Source organism: Phalacrocorax carbo, chromosome 2, assembly GCF_963921805.1.
Source record: "Phalacrocorax carbo chromosome 2, bPhaCar2.1, whole genome shotgun sequence".
NCBI lineage: Eukaryota > Metazoa > Chordata > Aves > Suliformes > Phalacrocoracidae > Phalacrocorax > Phalacrocorax carbo.
Window position 1 is genome coordinate 96,945,452 of NC_087514.1, and position 21,007 is coordinate 96,966,458.

Genomic DNA, 21,007 nt, shown 5'->3' on the forward strand with positions numbered 1-21,007 from the left:
GTAAAGAAGTTTTTCCTAATATCCAATCTAAACCTCCCCTGATGCAGCTCGAGGCCATTTCCTCTCGTCCTATCACTTGTTACTTGGGGAAAGAGACCAACCCCCACCTCACTACCACCTCCTCTCAGGTAGTTGCAGAGAGCGATGAGGTCTCCCCTCAGCCTCCTCTTCTCCAGGCTAAACAACATAACGCGAAGGAGCTAGGGACTGAAGAAGTATGGTTACATTATTAAGATCTGCTCAAGCTTTCCCACGTTTTCTAACTTTCGAGGGCCTTAATTTGCACAGCACCGCCTGTAGAGCTCTTAGGCTCAGAGGAGCGGACAGGACCGTCCCGCAGCACTGCCCGGGTGCTGCCTCGGGACGACAGCTCCTCTGCCGCACACCCCGCTGCCGCCTGAGCCCAAGCAAAATCCACCTTGCGCGCGGAACTTGCCCGTCCCGCCCGGCCCGGCCCGGCCCCGCCCCCCCGGCGCTCACGGCTCGGTGCTGCCTCCTCAGCTCGCCGCCACCACTGTCCTTTCTGTTCCCGGTCACGGCACGCCGTGCGCCGGTCGCTCCCGCCCGCCGGCGGCTGAGGGGACACCGTAGGGGCAGCACAGCCGCGCAACGGCGGGAACGGCACGAGCCGCCGGGGGGATGGGGATGGGGGGGGTGGGGGGGGAAGGGAGGCGGTGCCACCGGCACGTGGGGTGAGTCCGTCCCTATAGCGAGGGCCAATTGGGGGAGAGGTGCGCGCCTCGTGCGCTACTTAACGGTCACCAGGACCCTGCCCCTTCCACGCGCGCCCCTCCTACGCGTTCCCCACGCCCGCCCACCCACCCCGGCGACAGCCGGTGTCTCGCGGCGCGCGGGCGGGTGTGGCCGCCCAGCCCCGCCCCTGCTCCCGGTGGCGCCGGTGACCGGGGTGACGATGCCGTTGGCGAGGTGGCGGCGGCTGCGACCGTTACTGTTGGAGAAGGAGGCGGCGACGGGGTCGGCGTGGGCCTTGTCATCGGTCACCGCCACAGGCTCGTACCTCCGGGCTGCCCCGCCCTGCCCCTGAGCCGCGGGGAAGCGCCGGTGGCCGGGCCCGGCCGCCATCTCCCCCCGCCCCCTGGCCGCCATCTCCCCCTCTCCGTCCTCGATGTCTCCCCCGCGGCGCGGAGGCCCCTTCGCCGCCTCCTCGCTCTCTTGCTCCTCGCCGCCGCCGCAGCCCTCTCGCCCCGCGGTCCGGCGGCGAGAGGCGTCCGGCCTCTCAGCCGTCAGGCCGCCGCTGCCGCCCGTCCCCCCGCCCGGCTGAGGAGAGGCCGCCGGACCACCCGCCAGGATGAAGGTGGAAGCGGGAGATAACTCCATGATCAACCTGTCGGTGCAGCAAGTGCTGAGCCTGTGGGCGCACGGCACCGTCCTCCGCAACCTCACCGGTAACCGGGTGGCGGGGCGTGGGCGTGGGGGCGGCTATGGCACACGCGTGGGGGCGAGCTGCGGGCCGGTGGCGTGGCTGGGGTGCGGAGGGGTGTGGGGTTGCGTGTGGCACTCCCGCGTGTAGGTGGGCGAGTGTGGGAGCCGGGGGAAGCCGCTCCGTGGCGGGGGAGCCAGCCCCCGCGGCGCACAATGGAGGACGTGGGTGTCGGACCAGCGTGTAAGGCTGAGGGTGGTCTCCCTGCGTGTTGCATACACGCGGGGAGAGCTGGCGTTCGTGGTCCTGAGTGTGCGTGTAATGTGTGCGTGGAGGGTTTGGGTGTGGGGTTGGCATGCCCGGGGAAACGCGCAGGGAGGACTGGTGTGTGCGCCTGAGAGCTGGTACGACTGCGTGAGTAAATGAGCTGATGATGTGAATGTGTTCGCTCGCTTCTGTATGCATATAATAAAAGGCTAATGGCATAGGGTACGTGTACCGGAGCAAAGCGATAGGTACCTGTGTGTGAGTAAAGGGGTTGTAGAAAGTGCGTGTGAATGTGTGTGTAAGGCTAGAGTATGAGGGAGTGGGGTGGGGTTTTTTGTGGATTATGCTCATTGGCATTTGACAGAAAGCTATAAAAAACAACGAAACAAAAAAAAAACACCCAGAGAAATGAATGTGAGAAGCAGGGATTTTCTTCTCCATCCACCCCCAGTGTGCCCCTGTACAATGAGTGGCAGGTGTTTGCTGACAAGTAGACATCATCTTAAGCTTCAGGGATTCTTAAAGACTGAGCTGTTCTGAAAAAGTTCTGTGAGCCAAGGTGGAGACAGGTCTCCCCCCCTCTGTTAGAGGGGAGCTTTAGCTACCTTTGGCAAGAACTGTCTTTTTTATGCTCAATCTCATGCTGAAAAATAGGTGTGGACTGCTGCGAGACCCAAGGCGTGGAGCGGAGAGGTGTATCTTCTGATTTCCTATTCTGTCCGAGTCTAAAGAAAAGTGTAAGCTTCTAGCTCTGAATAAGGAGGGATTTGGTGTCTAGCAGAAATGTTACTGAGTAAATTCTTCCTGCTTTGTGTAGGGTTATATCAGGTGGTGACATATTAGCGGGCAATCTTGAGTAAAAAGGATATGTTTCTAATATTTATGAGCCTTATGCCATCTTTTTCCCCTTCTATAGGAATGATTATTTTTTTTCTAAATCTATTCAAGGTGGAAGAATTATGATGGAAATAGAGGTGTAACTGAAGCTGTAGCAAACAGAAGTGATCAGCTTAGGTGTTATTATCTATCATGTTCTTTTTAACTTCCAGGATACTTTTTAATGTAATAAAAAGCTTATACAGATTTTAAAAATTTGATTTATGAACTTTTAAAGATGTGTTTCTGATTATTAAATTTTACAGGTATTAGTGTGGTATTGTATAAAAATACAATTTGTACTCTTAAAGGAAAAAGTTAACTATGGATTTAACTTTTCATGCCAGACATCCTCTATAAAGTTTTTCTTATTAAAGTGTTCTGCAACATAAACTTTTTTACGAAATTCAGTGCTGAGTGTTAAGTAAGTGAAAGAGTTTGTTTCTCAGTGCTTTTGCAATATACTGAGGGGTTGCGCAAGGTGTTTTTAATGTGGAATAGTTTTTCTTAATATGAAAAACAACTATCTGTCATTGTGTTGTTGGAGAATGTCAGTGTCAGTTGCGCTACAGTTTCTGAATTAGTGCTTTTATGTAGGGTGTCCTTAGAGCTATAACCTGTTGCACTGAACGTTCTTATGGACTGTCAACAGTTAATCACTTTCACTGGATTTAAAATCTTCTGTATAAGATACACTGTTACTCATTATATCTTAGGAGATTGTTTTTAATACCTGATATTAACAAATAGCTGTTACTAAACTTACATAAACCCTTCCTAAAATATTTACCAAATGTAGATGTAAACAAGACCGCTTTGTGTTTATTTTTGGACTTAAAATTGTGATCTGGGCTTGGCTTTGAAGTTGCACAGTAAAAACTTATCATCTTTATATAAATATTGATTATATTTGCACAAAGTTGTAGAGTTTTATCAGCAGTCTCATCTCCTTCTTAAAAAAAAAACATTAATTTTCCAAAACTTTCATGAGGGACCTGATATGAACTCCAGCTTAAACTAGTAAGTGCTTCAAACCTTAATGGTTTAATTTGGGTGGTTTTTCCCCCCTTAATGAGAAGATGAACCATTGTTTTTATACCATATATCTGATTCAGGTTCAATATTAAAAGAAAAAAATCACGTCTTTCATATATGGTCCAAAATACCCAGGAGACCACAGACAGTTTCATTCCTGCCACATCCACATCACACCCTGTGACAGCCAAAGCTGCAAGCACTGTTCTTTGTAGCTGAACCTTGGCCCACCAATGTCATGTACTTTGCTTTGTATCTTCCTGTCTTCACTTGGGGGAAGGGGAGTGTTACTGTAAATGGTGGAAGTTAAGGGTCTAGTAACCATGGGAGGGGAGGCTTTTACCTCTCCCTGTTTTACCTCCTACAGCAAATCCCAAGAACAGTGCCTTTACATGGACTGGTTGTGTTTTAGAGTTAGTGGTAGGTCAGGGTTTAATAGAACAAGTCAGCTATCAGCTGAATGTGAACTGAAAAAAAAAATCCCAGTCTGAGTGCCATTTAAAGTAAATATTTATGTTTGAAAGCTACCTCCACAACAAATAAGGTAGCAATATTTCTATTCTTCTGTGACCAATGTCTATGTTTTTTTTTTTGTTTATGTCTGGTTATTGCATGTTCCAAAGATTTAAGCTTAAGGTCCAAGTTATTGCGTCTTCCAAAGGTGTAAGCTTCTGCTCTGAATGGGTTTTGTATTTGTCACAGAGGAGGTAGGGGGATAATGTTGTCTTCTCTGTGCTGCTGCATGCAGAGAGTTTACGAAAAAAAAAACCCAACACCAAAACCAAACAGAAAAAAAACCAAAAACTGAAACCAAACCCCACAAACTTGTGTTGTACTGTATGACTTCTAAAGTCAATCATCTTCCTTCTCTGCACACCCCCAGTGCCCCTAAGTGATAAGCTCAAGACTCTGCAACTGGTTTTATATACTTTGAAAAAAGTCTATCATTTTGAAGTGCCAGACGGTAATATCTCCTGCTTTTTTGAAAGTGAACATGTATTAGAGATTATGCGTGTTGCATAGAAGCTCCTTGTCTGTTACATTTTTTTTGCTAAGCTTCATCCTGTAATCATCAGTCCCTGATTGTCTGGATTATATCTTCATCCCCTGTCCTGTAACTTGAGAGGACTAGTTCTTAATTTGATTTAAATGCTCTTCAGCAAGTGCTTCTCTTCCACTTAATGCAGCAAAAATGTTAGCATCTCCAAACAACAGTTTGACTGTATAGTTCTGATAACTTCAAGAACACCAGTTAATAAAATAATTAAGGAAAGGACCCAGTGGTGAAGAAAATACTGTCACATATAAGGAGCTGAGTCACATTTGCAGGTATAATATACTGGCATTTCTTAATTTCAGTGCTTTGAGTTTCTAAGTCTGCAGGGGTATAACATTATACAGTTTCTTAATTCAAATTTCAACACATGCTACCTTGTTGACTTAAATTTGTATTTTTGTATTCACAGCACAGATACTGCTTGACTCAACTCTGTAGCTGATAGCAGTAGGCTGGGTACATAGATTAGAATCTCAAGAGATACTTTCTTTCGGAGTAATCAGTCTTGATTTATGAAATTGTAGGCAATCATTATTCATCGTGCAAAACAAGCTAAGGACTAGTGGAAAAGAAAACTGCTGAAGATGAAGGACTAAGGAAGTACTCCATGTTTACTGAAGCTGAGTGGCAGTAGGACAGCATGTTCATATACATAGATAATATCTGAAAACGTTAGCATTTGAATACTTGCGTGCTGACTTTGAATTTTTTTACTTGTCTAAGATAACGCTGTTGATGGAATGCAACTTCAAGTTTTGATAAGTTGGAAGTGATATGAAGGTTAATCTCAAGTGTAGCACGCTTCAAAAACTCTTTTTCTAATCTCAAGTTTAATCTTTAAGGCTGTGTATGCCTACACCAATATGATATGTATAATGTGTATATATATGTAGTACATAAGAATAGTGTATCTATGGTATGTATAAATAACTAAATTAACAAAGTGCTCTAAAACTGGAGTGATAGGACATGAATTACAAGTTATTTGAGCCCAAGTAAAACCAGTGGAAAGGAACATAATCACTATCTTAAATATTGTCTTCAGTTTAAGCGCCAAGAATTTTAAATAAACCTGAGAAGTGGATCTTGGTTGTCCTTACTAGAAGAGCTGTGGCTTCTGTGCTACAGACTGGATGTCACTGTGCTTGTAAGCTAGGAAGTGCTGGATCTATCCTTGTTCCTTGTCAGTGCATTCCTTCGGCAACTATGGAGTTTTGATACAAATAGTGTTTTGCCTACTTAAAGTAATTTGGATGCACTGAAAGTAAACTCTGAAACTTCCTTGGGGTCAAATAAAGGAAGCTGGGAGGTTTTTCTAAAGTTTTAGTTCATTCATGGTTCTTTAGGGTAGTGTTATGAATACATGACTAAATAAACTGAGGCTAGGTTAGCATTTGGAGCTCTCTGTCAGATAAAACTAAATCATTATTACCATACCAGCAAAGTACTCCATATGTGCAGCTCATCATCAAAAGGGAGAGCTCATTAGTATAGCTACACAGACTGAGGTTTTTTGATAGCATGCTTTTTTATTGAGGTAGCAATGATTATCATGTAGGTAAGTTTATAACTCATAAAGTATGAATCAGCATATAGAACATAAACAGTTTCTGTACCAGCATGTTCTTAAGACCCTTCAGTCTCTCTTCCTCCTCCTTACAGGTACTGCAAATCTTTCAACTACTTGGTTATTTTTGAACAAGCAGTCTTGACAGTTTGCTCAGAGGTCTATGTTCTCTTTCTCTATTTTCTAGTGGCATCTCTCAGTATTATCCTCAACAAATTCTTTGCTTCCTTCATTGTTATTCTAGCACGCTTCTTTCTGAGGGTCATCTCTCATCATGATTCTGTAGTTGAGTGATGCTGAATTTTAGTGAACCTTGAACTCTTCCACTCAGAAGTTCCTGTGCATTAAGTGCTTTGCCCTCAACCTGTCAGGATAAGAATGACAAAGTTGTTCTCTAGGTTTACGCAGCTTGAAGCCTCTTCCAGTTTGCTTAAAAGGTTGGCTATCCTCCTTACCCTGTCCATCCATGTTAAACAGCTTAACTGTCTTCATCACTGGCCTAATTAAGGAGCAGGGGTAAATAAGTGTGTTGAACTACCAGGCATAAAAAGGAAAAATAAAGGAGGATAAGAAAGGATGACTTCCCGCCTTTCCTATGGAACGTGCTTGAAAGACTTGTCCTGTTTCAGCTTCTAGGACTGAGGTGGTGATTTAACAAAGTGGATGATGCCTACTCAGGAATCTAATATTTTTGTATTCAGAAGAATTGCTAATAAATATGCAGTCTCTTACTAAATGTGTAGTCTGTAGCTGAAGGACAGAAAACATTATGTGAAATAGTCAATTGATAGAGTCCTCTGAATTAGATCTTTCCATTTTTTAAACTACTTTAACATGACAAAGATGACTGTGATGAAAGGTTCATAAATTATGATTATAAATGGCTCCAGTTTTGTATGTTGTGTAACTTTTTACAGGAAATGCTGTGTTTCATTGAGTCCCTCACTAGAAAAGCCACCTTTGCAAGAGAAAGATATGATTGAAGTCAATGTTTAAAAAGCTTTGTGTGAACAAATTCTTTCTTTGATATTAGATTTTTAAATGCTACTGTCATATGACAATTAGGTAAGATATTGTCCCAGAATATTTGTTGAGGAGTATGATTATTCCTTTTTCTTTTTATCAGGGTGAAACAATATGAATTATTGCCTAGTCTTTGCTAATACAAACCATTCAAAAAAAAAAAAAGGCAAAAGCAAATAACGGATCTCTAGGAAATTAGAAGTACCTTGGTATTGAGGGGAGATGCTAGAAGAGTTCGAATCACAAGATGAAGTGGCAGAACTATACTTGGTTTTCAGTTCAGGGAAACTTTTTCTCTTCCTACCCTTTTAAAATATTGTTCTTGCTGCACCAAGTGAGAATCTTTAGCAAGAATATGTGTGAGGGGAGGGGGGGGACAAGACAAAAATCCTGTAGTCTCTGCTTATAACTCTGTCTAGTAACTTGGTAAAGAAAAGCTTTTCAGCTGCTTTCATTTAACAAATTTAGACATGTAACTTGGTGGAGAGTGGATAATCTAGGACATATGTACTTGATGGAGTTACCCAAATAAAAAGCAACTCTGAATAGAAAATGATCTCTAAGTAAGTTGCCTGCTTACAGGATACAGACAATTAACCAGTTCTCAACTGCTTCCTATGTCCCTCACCGTGCTGCCTGCCTTCTGCAAATCAGAGTGGCACAGGCCCATGTCCCTAACCTGTTCACACCTGTCACTTCCCCCTCCTGCCTTCTTCCCAAATAAACAAAGTTTTGGTCCTTTGGTCCTCTTATCTTTAGCTGGACATGAAGGTGTTCCCTCCCTCTACCCCCTTCTGCTCCAACCCTTCTGAAGTGAACACCTACAAGTTTTAGTGTCTACAGTCAGTTTGGCAAAATTATATGCTATTATGAATAATTTATAACAGGATACTGGATTATTGCAGGTAGGTGTAACACTACCTGTATTTCTTGTGTCACTGACTTTACAATGCTGTTGACTTAAACACTGAAGCCTCTGTGAAGTGGTGGTTTATAACTGGTTTCTTTAAATGCTACAGCTGTATTTGTGTGGAACCAGGAATATTTCTGGTTGTTCTCTAATTTCCTTTTGAATGCATTCAACATGCATGTTGCTTTTAAAGAGCAGGAGAAGAAAGTGTACCAAAGAACTCAATTTTATATTTCTTTATCCAACAGGGCATTTGGGGCTGATTCTATTCTCATGTCTCCTGCCCTAAATATAAAGTAAGGGGTGATGCTCATTTTCCTTGAGCATATATTGGAATGTAAATAAGACCTAAGATAGTTGCTCACCATGCTGCTATTTTGTTGTGTAATGGTTTGTAAGTATTTTTGGCTTCTTAGTTACAGGGGAGTAGTTAGCCTTCCCACAATCTTTTCTTTTCTTTTAAAAACACTGTGATCCTAATAAGTCTGGAAATCAGGTGCCTTTTCTACCTGGTGAGGGTTGACAATGAGCACAAACACAGATTTTTCCTAAAAGGTGATGCAGTGCCTAGTAAACCCTTTGGGAATTACCGGGAATGACTGTGTCTAACAGAGCCAGATTCCAACAAGCTTTCTTGGTCCAGTTTCAAGCTTTTCAGCTGCATTGGATTTCTAGGAGAGAATGACTGAAAGTGCCGATTTCTGTGTCCTGGGACTGTCCCTCAGATACATTTGCAAAGAGACAGTATCAGGAGCTTTGCATTTCCTCCCCATTGCGTATCTACATATTGGCCGTTCGCTTCAGAAAAACTGGCTGCTGAATAGGCAGCTGTAACTGCAGGTTCCCTCTCACCTAAAATAATTGTCTTCTGTTCTTGGGCTTCAGGTTAAATGGAGACAAGTTTGTCTCATTCTGATGCAGTTTTATGAAATTGGTTGATACCTGCCTGAATTCAGTATCCACAACAGCCAGCACACCTTCCAGAATTTTGTTCTTAGACTGTGGAAGAACTGATGGGAAGAACTAATCAATACACCATTGGTGTAGTTGTGGAGTGTTTAGCAATCTTGGAAACCTGCAGTGGTCACATAGCCTTACATAAGAACGAAGCGTTTTCTTCAACTGCAAATTTGAAATATGTATTCTCAGAGCCTGATACTGGGGTATCAGGTTAACTTTAGTAATATTCCAGAAAAAGTGAGGGCCTCTACTAGTTGATGTTTCATCTCTTGCATCCATCTTAGTCAATAGAAATGAAAGTTTGGGTCAAGAACATTGTCAGCACTCTGTCCTGATGATCCAGGCATCTCTTTTACTGAGTATTTTGCATATCATTATAATCTGGGTGGTATGAAAATTGTGTGAGACTTAATTGCAGGAAAGGGTGCTGTGTCCAGAAAATAAGTAGCATCTCCACTATAGTATTTAATGGCAAACAAGGCAAAACATTCTCTTCTGTGTAAGAACATTATCTTTTGAAATGGTGTGTTTGGCATCACATTCACCTGCCACCAGTTTATTCAGAGAAGCGTGAAACTGTGGGAGGTTGGCTCAACCACGTTACTGTGGAGAACTAAAATGGAAGATCTAAGATATACACATAATATCCTCTAGAAGTGAAGATCTTCAGAGATAAACATCTGCAAACAAGGAAATGCTTGCTCTTGCTACTACATTTTAATTCCCATATTAGAGGTCTTTTCTCTAACTTTTGTTCTTTGTAGTTGTTCATATAGTAAAGTGGAATATAGAACTTATGTTTTTTTCACTGCCAGTGTTGCCAAAGCAGTTTAGACTTGAGGACCTGTTCAGTCTATTGCTGAACTATAGTCTGCTCAGTTCATACCTAAAGTATATTAAGTATCTGCTAACAGTCTACTTGGTGCTCAAGGAGGTGATCCCCCAGATGATCCCAGGAGCTTAGTTGTTATCATTTTGACAGAATAGTGTTTTGAGCTGTTAGGAGTCTGGTTTTGTGACATCTTTCAGTGAAAGGGTCTTCCCTGGTACCTTTTCTAATGTATGCTAGAATGACATTGGTTTTTTCTGACAGGGTTTTCCTGCTGAAAGATGTATGTGATTTATGTTTGCAGGGAAGTAAACTTTCTTCCATCCCCTAAGGCTTATTCCCCTATAGTCAAACCATAGGTCTAGCAGGGCTGCTGGGTTCTTTATTGATACGTCTTTTGGCTAATCTCCTTGCTTATTTGCTTCCACTAGAAAAAACTCAATGGGAACACCTAAGATGTGTTAGTAACAGATAAGGCCTGTTAGGACTGTAGGAGAGGTTCCCTTCCCAAACTATACATGACCATGGCAGATTAGATCAGCAATCAGCCTTTCTTCACTATTAGGGGGTTTGTCAGGTATTTGTAGAGTGACTACTTGGCACTCTTGCCACTGTTCTGTCAGCATAGCTTCTGAGAAAGATGAGACATTTAGTGGAACACTACTATGGTCATTATCCTTTTGCAAAGAATTTGAGACCCAACTTTGGGCTGGGGTGAAGGGATTGAGGATCTGAGGAGAGCGCTTGGAGTCACCCTTGGTATATGTGTGCATATATCCAAGTATTCAGAAAGAAAAGTTACATCTTGAACTACAGCTGAAGCATTAATTGAATGTAGATTTACCACCCACCTTCCCTGCTGCTCTCTTAAGAGAGCCTTTTGGTTACCAAAATTTAGAGGAGTTGTAAGTCCTATGATATAGTTTTGTCTTTTATGCCCTTGAGAAAGGTGAGGGGTTGAGTCTACTCTAAGTACTGCTAAAGGAAAAAGCTTAAACTCTGTGCTGTGGGTACATATAAAATATTGACATTGGACTCAAAGGACTGTGGTGGTTGTGTAGCAACCATTCTTTCTCAGCATCCTTTCACAGTATGTTTCATTTGAACTGCTAAGTATTTTTAAGTTACCTAATTGGGTCATATTTCTGCTCAAATGGCTGATGTGTGTCGAACTGCAATAGTACAGGCTCACCTTGAACAGTAAGCATTCTGCTGTTGTAAGGAAGCTGTTTGGGTTTTTTTGTTTGGGTTTTTTAGGGGGAACTGCAGCAAAACCTCTGAATTAATGACAGTTTTGTGGAATTATGTCAATCAGGAAAATGTGCCCCAGTTTGAATATATATTCATATATAATGTATAAGTAAATGAGCATGTATACCTGCTGTAGTGGATGTAAAAAATATTTTTCCTTTTGTATTTCCCCACCCTTTGCCTGCTCTTTTCTTTGAAGGTAGTGACCATGTCTGCCGTTCTTCAGAGAAATGCTTATACTCCACACATTCTCATGATCTCTTGTCCTTGCTTAGTAATTTAAATAGTGACTACCTGTCTCTATGATGTTCTGTGCTAACCAATTAGAAGCAAATTAAAAAATAATTATTAATTAAAATTTCATGTTAAAATTGTAGTGTTTCTATTTGTGCCTTTGAAGCTAATTCAATGGAATACTCTTATTACAGCTCCTGGGTAGGTAAACTGAAGTCTTTAATCTCAGCTTTCCCATTTGATGCTACCTGATGCTGTCGCTGATACACAAAACAAACACAAAAAAACCCAAACCATACAAAATCCCTCCAAACAAATGAAAAAAACCTAAAAAAAATTCTTGACTTTTTCCTGGTTCAGTGTTTCAGAGAATATTTTGTTCTGCAAGAGTAGTTACAATACCTGGTAAGAAATTGCAATTAATGTTTCAAGAAACCATTAAAAGAATGATGGGCTACTTGTAATAATTAATCTGAATTAAGAATTGTGTCAGAATTGTTTTTATAATTCTTTTATCATAATAGGGTTATTCCTTTATGATAGACTGCTAAAAGGGGAAAGTGTCTTGAGCATATGCTGATGTTGTCACATTGATTCCTTTTAAGATGGAAATCAGTATTGCTTTTCTCTTACTGTTGATCGTATGCAATGTTTTAAAGTCTCTTACTTAAAGTTCTTGTCTCAGAAATATTAATGCTTTATTTGACTGCTTTCTTTCAGAGATGTGGTACTGGGTTTTCCTCTGGGCTCTCTTCTCCTCTCTCTTTGTCCATGGTGCTGTGGGAGTATTAATGTTTGTGATGCTGCAGAGGCATAGGCAGGGGAGGCTGATCTCTGTCATTGTGGTCAGCGTTGGATTTCTGGGCTCTGTAACTGGAGCAATGATAACCAGTAAGTCTGTCTCTTTTTTTTCTTTCTTACTTCACATCTATCTTCTAAAAAGAAAAAACTTTTTTTCTTGGTGATTTGTTATTTGTTAAGGATTTTGCCTTAGTTACATAGCTATCCTAATAATAATGACAGCTGAGTTGCTCTCCTATTATGTAAAGATAAAACTACTAAAAATTCTCAGAGTGCAGAAATCATCCTACTCTTTCATTTTGGAAATGTTGGGTATCAAGCTATTCAAAAGGTGTATGCTCAGCAGGTAATATCTCTTTGGGATCAGGAAGAGCAGTCCCATCCTACTTGTTGCAGATCTTTTTTTGTCAGAGGTCTCTGATCAAGATCACCTCTTAGTACCATTAAAGCCACAAGTTTCTCTTGGAAATGAAGTCCTGGTTCCATTGGTTGCAAGGCTGACTTCCTGCTCATTTCCTTGGACCTGCTGGAGGCTTTTAAATTGTGCCTGGATAGGATGTTGCTCTTAAAAGAGATAAAAGTGCAATGTAAGTAGTGATTTACAGCTAAGAAAATCCATTCTGTTTGTTTGGAGAAGTTATGCTTGGCTCATGGATTTAAAAACTTGCCAGTCTTGGCTTGGCCATGATGCTACTTTCTAATTTATTTGGGGTAGGGAGGAAAGAGAAAAAGGGCTTTAGACCTCACCTACCCCACCCCATTTGGAGGAACTGTGCTGTTCTAGGTAAAATGCTCTCTGTCAAGGGCACCTGTTGCAAAGTTTGTTATGGTGTTAGTCTAATGCCTCAACTCAAGATAAGTGTTACTTTTTTCATTTCTTGGTGTTTTATCCACAGGTAAGATACTAACCATTTTTCTGTTAAAGCAGCATGCTGAAAGGATCACAGCTACACTTAAAACCTATACCTGTCATTAAACCATTGCAGCAAGCAAGAGTATTTTATGTAGTAAAGTGCAGAAGTGTTACACCTGACCAAATATGGCACACGAGTGATGTTGCTAAGATCATTTTGAGGAAATGCTGCTTAGATGTTTTTATCTGGATTTATTGCTATCATATACTGTTTTTTCTATCTTCCATAATCAACTGTTACCTGTGTCAATACTGAAATATATACCGTAAGATCAGTCGGACACTTTATTCAATCTTTGGCTTTATCATATTTAGCTACTTTAACTTATAAATAGACTACAATAGCTATGCTAAGCAAACAGGAGCACAGTGAGTTTTCTATTTGGGGGAGGGAGGGGAGAAATAATAGTAAATATTATTTTCCACAAGGAAGAAGCTTGTGCTCCATTGTCTGAAACAGCGCTGGTAAAGAGTTCCCAACATTAAAATTAATGGATTGAATGGAGCCTACATAACCTGAGCAGTGGTTTCTGCCCAGATATCCTCAGTGTTGTTGACAAGGTGGTCTAACTTGAAAGGTCTTTGAGGGTAAGGAACTGTAAATCTAGTGACCATCATACAGTCCTAAGGTGTAGGCAAGCCTTGCTGCCTTTCATTCCTATTTTTCTATGAACTGCCCAGATTGTCAGAATAGTGGTATCACTTCAGCTTGGAACACATCCATGGATGATTTGTGCCATATTATTTCTTGTTGCTACTGGATTTCTTGCCTGTTGGTTTTCAAGGTTAAATAAAAATGCAGATTTCATTAAAAGTTCCATTAAGACTTTCCTCAAGAGGTTTTTAATTGCTATATATTTTTCAGTCTAGAGTTTCCTAGAATTTAACACAGTATAGTTTGGTCTAATTTTACTTTTTTTTTTTTTTCTAAGGTGAGGTGGAACCAGCTGAGTGCCTTATGTTACATGTTATGCTGATTTTTGACCTATGATTACAATGGCACTGGCCCTGTTACAGGTCAATCATTCATGAGCATTTCTGAAGGACAGAATATAGGAAATGTGATGCTGGGCTATCCAAGCAGAGACTTTTACAGTACTCTGTGGTGTGGAATGTTCAGGTTCAGTGTTTTTCAGATGAAAGTACTTTGTCTTTTATCTATACATAAAAAGAGGAGCAACACAGTTGTATCTTTGGCATCCAGTTTTACAGGTCAAAACTTTTAACAAGTAAGCAGTACTGTTTATGTGTAAATTGACCTGAGAATTTCTCCAAGCTTAGACTGTAGACTTGTTATACTGCTCCCAAAGGTATTGAGCAGAGCATTGCAGTTTGGTTAGCCAAATACTTTTACTTTCAGGTATTTTTGTTTCTGGATAGCACTGGGTTGTTTCATACTGAAAGATTCTGTGGGGAGCTTCTGAAGACTAATTACAGTGATAAACATTAAAGAGAAGATTTTTAATAGCTATTGTGCTGTAAACTAGGATGCAAGTGGAAGTATTTAATTGTTTGGCTATGCCTGGTCCAATGCTTAAGCAATTGAAATAGTAAAATGACTTCAGTTTCCAAGTTTCCATTTTGTAATTCTAGTCCTCTGCATCACTTGTGTAGGTGAATGAATGCAGTATAGATCATTAAATAATGCAAGTTTAATTTTGCTCAGGTAGATCTTTCAGACTTTCTGTCCTTTTGGGATATTTTTACCAGCATATAGAAAAGCAGGAAACCCCTCACTTTCTAGGCTTTGAAATATCACAGAACTTAATGGTTATAAAAAAAGGTATAAGAAATTTACTAAACAGCAGTGGATACTTACTGGTGTTGTGTCCGTCCTGTTGTGTCCCCCGTCCCTGTCCTGTGTCCTTCCCCCCCCAAAAAAAAAAACCAACAAACAAACAACACAAACCCACCCCAAACCCAAAACCCCAAACAAAAACCCAAAACCCAAACCAACCGAACTCACCCAAACCAAGACCAGATAAATGACAGGCAGTTTGAGGCAAGGATTTTAGCTATATTTCATGCAGAGAGGTCTGTTCTTCCTCCTCTCCCCAAGTACACTCCTTTTTCGTGACATAGTCTCATTTCCCTCGTTGGCAGCCTAATGTAGTATACTTTGGCTTCATACCAATTGTGCTATGTATTACAGGTTATGTTGCACACTGTCATTTGAGTATAAATACATAATTATCAAACTACCAAATTTTTATGGTTCTGTTACTGACATTTTCCAGAATATCTCAGTGTTTTTTAAGAAGCCAACAATTTCTGTTATTGATCAACTAATAGCGTCAAATTCTGGTATCCCAATTTGGCTGATTCGAATTCACTTTGAGAGTTCAATCACCAAAATAATTTTAATGTTAGTACTGGGTTCAGTCTAAAGGACCTCTTCCAGTTTTTGACGGCAGATAGTCCAGGAACAAATAGAATAGCTTATGCAAGGTAGCTGAGTGAAATGCCATAAGGCTAGCTTTCTGGTGAGATATTTCTGACAAAATATGCTTTCCAGAATGTTTCTCGTTTAAAAAAAAAAAAAAAAAACCACAAAAAAACCCCACACCACACACCAACAAAATAACCCCCAAAACTTACTCACATAACAGTCTGATTAATAGTGTTTATAAATACTGTTATGGCTACAATTACTAGTGAATTCTACTCTCCCTAATTTATTTTTGTAAAAATGAGGTATTACTTTTTCAAGATATCAGATTATATTCAGATACAGATTGTACTTTCAGAAAATCTATTGGGACTTAATGTATTTCCGTGTCAGTAGTGGGTTTGTGATCACTTCAGCAGATTGTTCCTGTTAGTGGCTGTGCACAACCAAGAAAATTCCAAATTTTTTAACTCTTGCCTATTACTTAAAAATGGTGATGGCTTGTCAGATTTCTTTGCCTTGAAAAAGCCTCTGTTATCCCTGAAAGCATTTAATTAAAACTAGATAGCATCTGAGACCATACATACTGAAAGTCTATAAGTTTGGGGTTTTGGTCTTCAGGAAAAATGCATTAATTCTGAAATAAAGGGCAATATACCTAATGTTTGTTCTTTAGGCAAAGAAATATAGAAAATATTAGTTCAGAAAGCATTAGAAAAAAACTTTGTTCTAGGTGAACTTTTGAAGGTTGGGTTGAGTAAAATTTTTACATATGGACACAGCTGTATAAAAGCCTGTATTTCTTTTTTGAATGAACATTTCTGTATCCTTAAAAGCCGCAGAATTTGTTTGAGCAGAAAATATTATTCCTCATTTGCTCCAAGACATCACAGCTATCCGTTTGCTCTGACTTTCGTTCTTCAAATACATGTGATAAATTCAGCATGTGAAAGACAGTAGAAGGGAGTTAGTAGCACCTGGCTTTGTTTACAGTGCAGTATTTTGCTTCTGATTTAGGCTGGCCATTTGATGTTACACTTTAAATGGAAATTTGCACACAACTGTTCAGGAAAGATATGGTCTCTTTTTAAAATGTTATACCTCAAAATCTAATCATATTGGCTAGAAGTTTCCTCTATATGCATTCATGGATAATAACGCAATACTTGGATATTTCTCATGTTTTTGATTTACTAAACAACTGTTAACAATTCAGTAGTTTGTCAAAACTAAACTGACAAAATACGACCAGGTTTTTCAATTGAAATATTAAAGGAAACTGCTAGATGTATAAGTGTTTACAGTTACTTTGTAGACACTAGCAGTTTTAATCTTGTTCTCTTCTCCCTGCCTATACAAGCACTATTAAACCACACTTTGGACTCGGTCAATCTCTAAAGGATTTCTTGCTACCTTTTCAAATTATCAGAAGGCAAAAATGTAAAAAAAATTGAGGGTGTCTACAGCAAGATCCAATTTTCTTAAATCAAACTGATATTGAAAAAGTTAATCTGGTTCATCTGGGAAAACCATTCCTGAAGGACTTTCATAACAACTCGGAAAATACAAGTAAGACTAGTGATTCTGTAATGCCATGAAGTAATACAGTGTTTGGTAATGTTCTATAAATAGTTGATGTGTAGATAGGGTAAACAATTTGTCATATATTTCAGCCTTGGCTTTATTTCTGTGATTTGATCATTGTTTTTCTTGTGATTCTTAGGTGCTGCAGTAGCTGGAATTTACAGAGTAGCAGGAAAGAATATGGCTCCCTTAGAAGCTCTTGTCTTTGGTGTTGGACAGACAGTACTGACATTAATTATCTCATTTTCAAGAATTCTTGCAACACTTTGAGACTTATGTAAAGGGGAAAAAATCAACTGGTGTAAAGAAATCTGAAAAGAAGCTTCCTGAAAGTGGATTCACCAGCTTAAGAACCTGAATTCTAGCGCAAGAGGAAGGAAGCTATGTGGAACCTGCACTAGAAATCTAGAGGTTCAGTCAAACGAACAGACTGTCCTCTAGTGTCTGAACTGTTGTACTTCTGCACTGCGCCTTCTGTGCCTCAGTCACAGGCAAGGTGCAACCCATGTGTGTGAAGTTGAGATAAAGCACCTTGAACAGCGCCAGTCAGGTTAATGCTTGGCATTGTTCTAACAGTGTTGTAATAAAATAAAGGGACACTCCTGAAAATTGCTGTACATGCCAAATTTGGAGTTTAATTCTTAACTGTTGGTTGGGTAAGCTTTGAAATTCTAATTACAGAAGAATGCTGTGAGCATACATTCTACTTGAATTCAGGTAAAATAGCAAGATAATTGACTCTTGTGTTAGCAGAATCTCTCTTGAATACTGACTGTTGTTATTCACCATTAAAACAGACCTAATAGGTGTTTTTGAAGTGTCGATGAATATTGATGAGGTTTAAGAACACAGCTTTAGCAACCCTGATGTAATTAGCACTATGTGTGGAGTGGCTTGTGGTGGTTTTCTGATGCTCAGCACATTGTTTTTTCATGGTTTTAGCTTGTCAGAAATCAGTAGTTTAAGGAGACGGTATGAGGGCTACTAAGTACAATCTGTTGTGTATGCACAAACAAATCTTTAATTGATTCTTTCCTTGACATTATTTTGTCTTAAACATACAGATGGTTACCAACCCTTCTGAAAGCCTCAGAAAGGCTACTTGTTGCAAATAAGCTCCCTATATTTATTTAAGCACTGATAGGTTTCTTCACCCTACATGTATTCTTTTTAAAGAACACACAAATATAGCAGACTTTAAGAGAATACAGCTATGACAAAAATGGAATGGGATAAAAAATATGGCTTTCTACTGAAGAAAGATGTTGAATTTAAAATAGTTACTATACTCTAGTGCTGCCCCACTTCCAAACTTTTAATGTATTTACTACCTTGTTTCTGAACACTTTGTATCTTGGAAAGATTAAGATAGCTGGAACTTTCAAATGCTTAGCTTTCAGTAAAGTTTGTGCTTTTCTAGTTTAAAAGGGACAGTAGTGTTGTGCATGTGAAATGTCTTAAATGTGAATGTTTTGGAGTGAATAGAAATTTTAAGTCTAATTATTTATGAAATGCAAAATTTAAAGGGCACAAAGTTCTGTGTGAGGAATAAGGAATCTTTTTACCTCTTTTCTCAACTGAATGCTTTTCAGTGGTCAGCTTTTGATGCTGACAGGAAGAATAAATTGCTCAAAGGTTTTGCTATTAAGATGTCAAAAAGACTTTCAGGACTGTTGAAACCATTGGCACGTACTGCACAGATAAACAAATATGGTTAAAACATAACTTACAATCCAGCCACATTGCTTAGTGCTTCAAAATATTATAATTAACCCGTCTGTCTTTTTATTTTACTCCACAAACGTTTTTAAAGTGCTAAAGATGCTAATTTTTTTTCTTTTAAAGTATTTAAGTCTTGGAAAATGTACAAAGTTAGGGGCTTTGCAGGGACCAAGGTAAAATATAGGTTTGTAAACCTTTTCAGTGTTATGTTTTGGCTTTGAATCATTTTAAAATGTGGCTGAATACTTATTATTTCGAATGTATTCAAAAACATTTATTTTGTGGTTTGGATTTTGTCTTGTGGGTTTACTTTCTGATGATACTTTTTGGCATAACAATTGTTGCACTTTAGACAGTGAAATTATTGCATCCATAAAAGGCAATTTAAACTTCTCCCCATTGTCTTAAATTATGACAAAACTGGTTTCAGGTATTTAAGTCAAGCTGATTAATAAAATAATTGAAGATATTTTTTTCTAATGTGCCTTGTTACATATATTTTTAGGGGAAAGGATTTAAAAACAAAACACAACTATATCTTCATTCTTGTTCTGGTTTTGCTCTTTCTAATTAATTTGGTTATCTGATATAATGTCCTACTCAACAGACACTAAAACATTTCTGTTTGACAGCCTGGAAATTCTTGTCTGTATCCAAACAGTTTCAAGAAGCACTGTATTCAGTAATTGGGATTGTCTCATGACTTTATCTCACACTTGAACTTTTTCCCGGTTTCCAAATTTGTTGAGCATCTCGATCCGTGTTTATTGTATGGGGCTATTACACTACCACTGATCAGTGGCTTGCTGTCTTTCACTAAGTTAAACTATAACAGACTGCTGTGAACTTATGAAATGCGTATACAAAACTTCTGTCAATGAGCTTCACTCTTCATTTTAATTGTAGTGCCAATGAAATTGTTGCCATTGTAACTTTCCTCCTTTGCCAAGGAGGCATCTTTGCAGATGTTAAGTTACCTTCCTCCAAATAATTTTTATTGCATAGATCACTGTAATCACTTCTAAAATGTTAAGTGCTTAGATGTCTCTACTTTATATGGCATTATTTCCTGGCAACAATGAATAGGCAGATAATATAATGCCTAAGTGGCTTAGCAGAAACCAAGTTACGTATTTGATAGAAAATTGTTTAACTATTTCCTGTGAGGGATATATGAGGACAGATAGCTTGTCTATGAAATATTCTTTGATCATAGCATGAACTTACTGTGTAGTAATTCCAGCAATGAAAGAAAGTGTTAAGTGGCCTTATGTCTGTGAAACTTTGAAGTTTCATTCCACATTCTTAGGAGCAGCATTGTTAAACATAAGGTGCTCTAGTCATAATGCAGTGAATGCATATATGTGTGTGCATGTGTATATATATGTATAAGTGATGGTTTTGGTTGTGTTCTATACCTTACATACACTAACAACTGAAATAACTTGTCCAAGAAAAAGTACTCAGATACTTCCCCACCCCCCACCCCCCCCACCCCCCCCCCCGCCCCTTGCTATTAGGCTACTAAGATATCTTGTGTGAGTGGCACTGTTGGCGCTCTAGTTCCCTTTGGACAATACAGTGTTGTTCAGAAGTCCACACAGGATCTTCTAGCACTATCTTCAAATAGCTCCACCTGTCTCTGCATTATATCACTAGGCACATTCTGTGCATTGTTAATGACTAATTTCTAGTAAAGAACAAATAATGCATCAACACAATTTCATCTTTAGAGGAGGGAGGAATAATGAATATACTATTTAATGTGAAGAAGCTTCTGCTGCTTTGTTAAAAGCTGCTGCTGTTAAAGGTTCCACACACTTCCAATTTGCCAGTATGATCAAAAAACTTTCTTTTTACTCAAAAAACCCAGTTATATTGAAGGAAAAAAAAATCTTCAAAATAATTATTTGCTTTAATTTTGTGGGTTATTCTGAGGTTATGAAACTAATCTATGAACCATGACTAGCGATACCATTTGTAGTTTGCTATTGACAGGTGTTTTTCTTTTAAAGAAATCAATAATTTAACTAGTTTTTGAACATTCAACATGGACCAAAGAGAGTAGTCCTGATTTTGTGTAATGTAGCTTTATATTTCTGAGGTACACTTTTTTGTTAGGAAATAGTACTGCCTCTTCAATGTACTGCACATTGGTTTATTGTTTGGGTTTTTTTTGTTATAATTTCTATTTTAATTCTATTGGGG

General features: G+C 39.4%; 1 protein-coding gene across 1 annotated transcript; it reads left to right on the plus strand.

The window, feature by feature from the left end:
• The first annotated feature begins 787 nt into the window (after positions 1-787).
• On the plus strand, positions 788-20,291 carry TMEM170B (transmembrane protein 170B). The gene is made up of 3 exons (XM_064443591.1): positions 788-1,406; positions 12,111-12,281; positions 17,217-20,291. Exons 1-3 carry the CDS (start codon positions 1,310-1,312, stop codon positions 17,345-17,347), a joined length of 399 nt encoding a protein of 132 aa, XP_064299661.1. The 5' UTR covers positions 788-1,309; the 3' UTR covers positions 17,348-20,291.
• Positions 20,292-21,007: the final 716 nt, after the last annotated feature.

What these genes read in the sequence shown, in the direction of transcription:
- TMEM170B (XM_064443591.1), top strand. Translation starts at nt 1,310, where the DNA reads ATGAAGGTGGAAGCGGGAGATAACTCCATGATCAACCTGTCGGTGCAG. An exon ending in CGTCCTCCGCAACCTCACCG is followed by an intron (nt 1,407 to 12,110) that starts GTAACCGGGTGG and finishes GCTTTCTTTCAG; the next exon opens with AGATGTGGTACTGGGTTTTC. An exon ending in AACTGGAGCAATGATAACCA is followed by an intron (nt 12,282 to 17,216) that starts GTAAGTCTGTCT and finishes TGTGATTCTTAG; the next exon opens with GTGCTGCAGTAGCTGGAATT.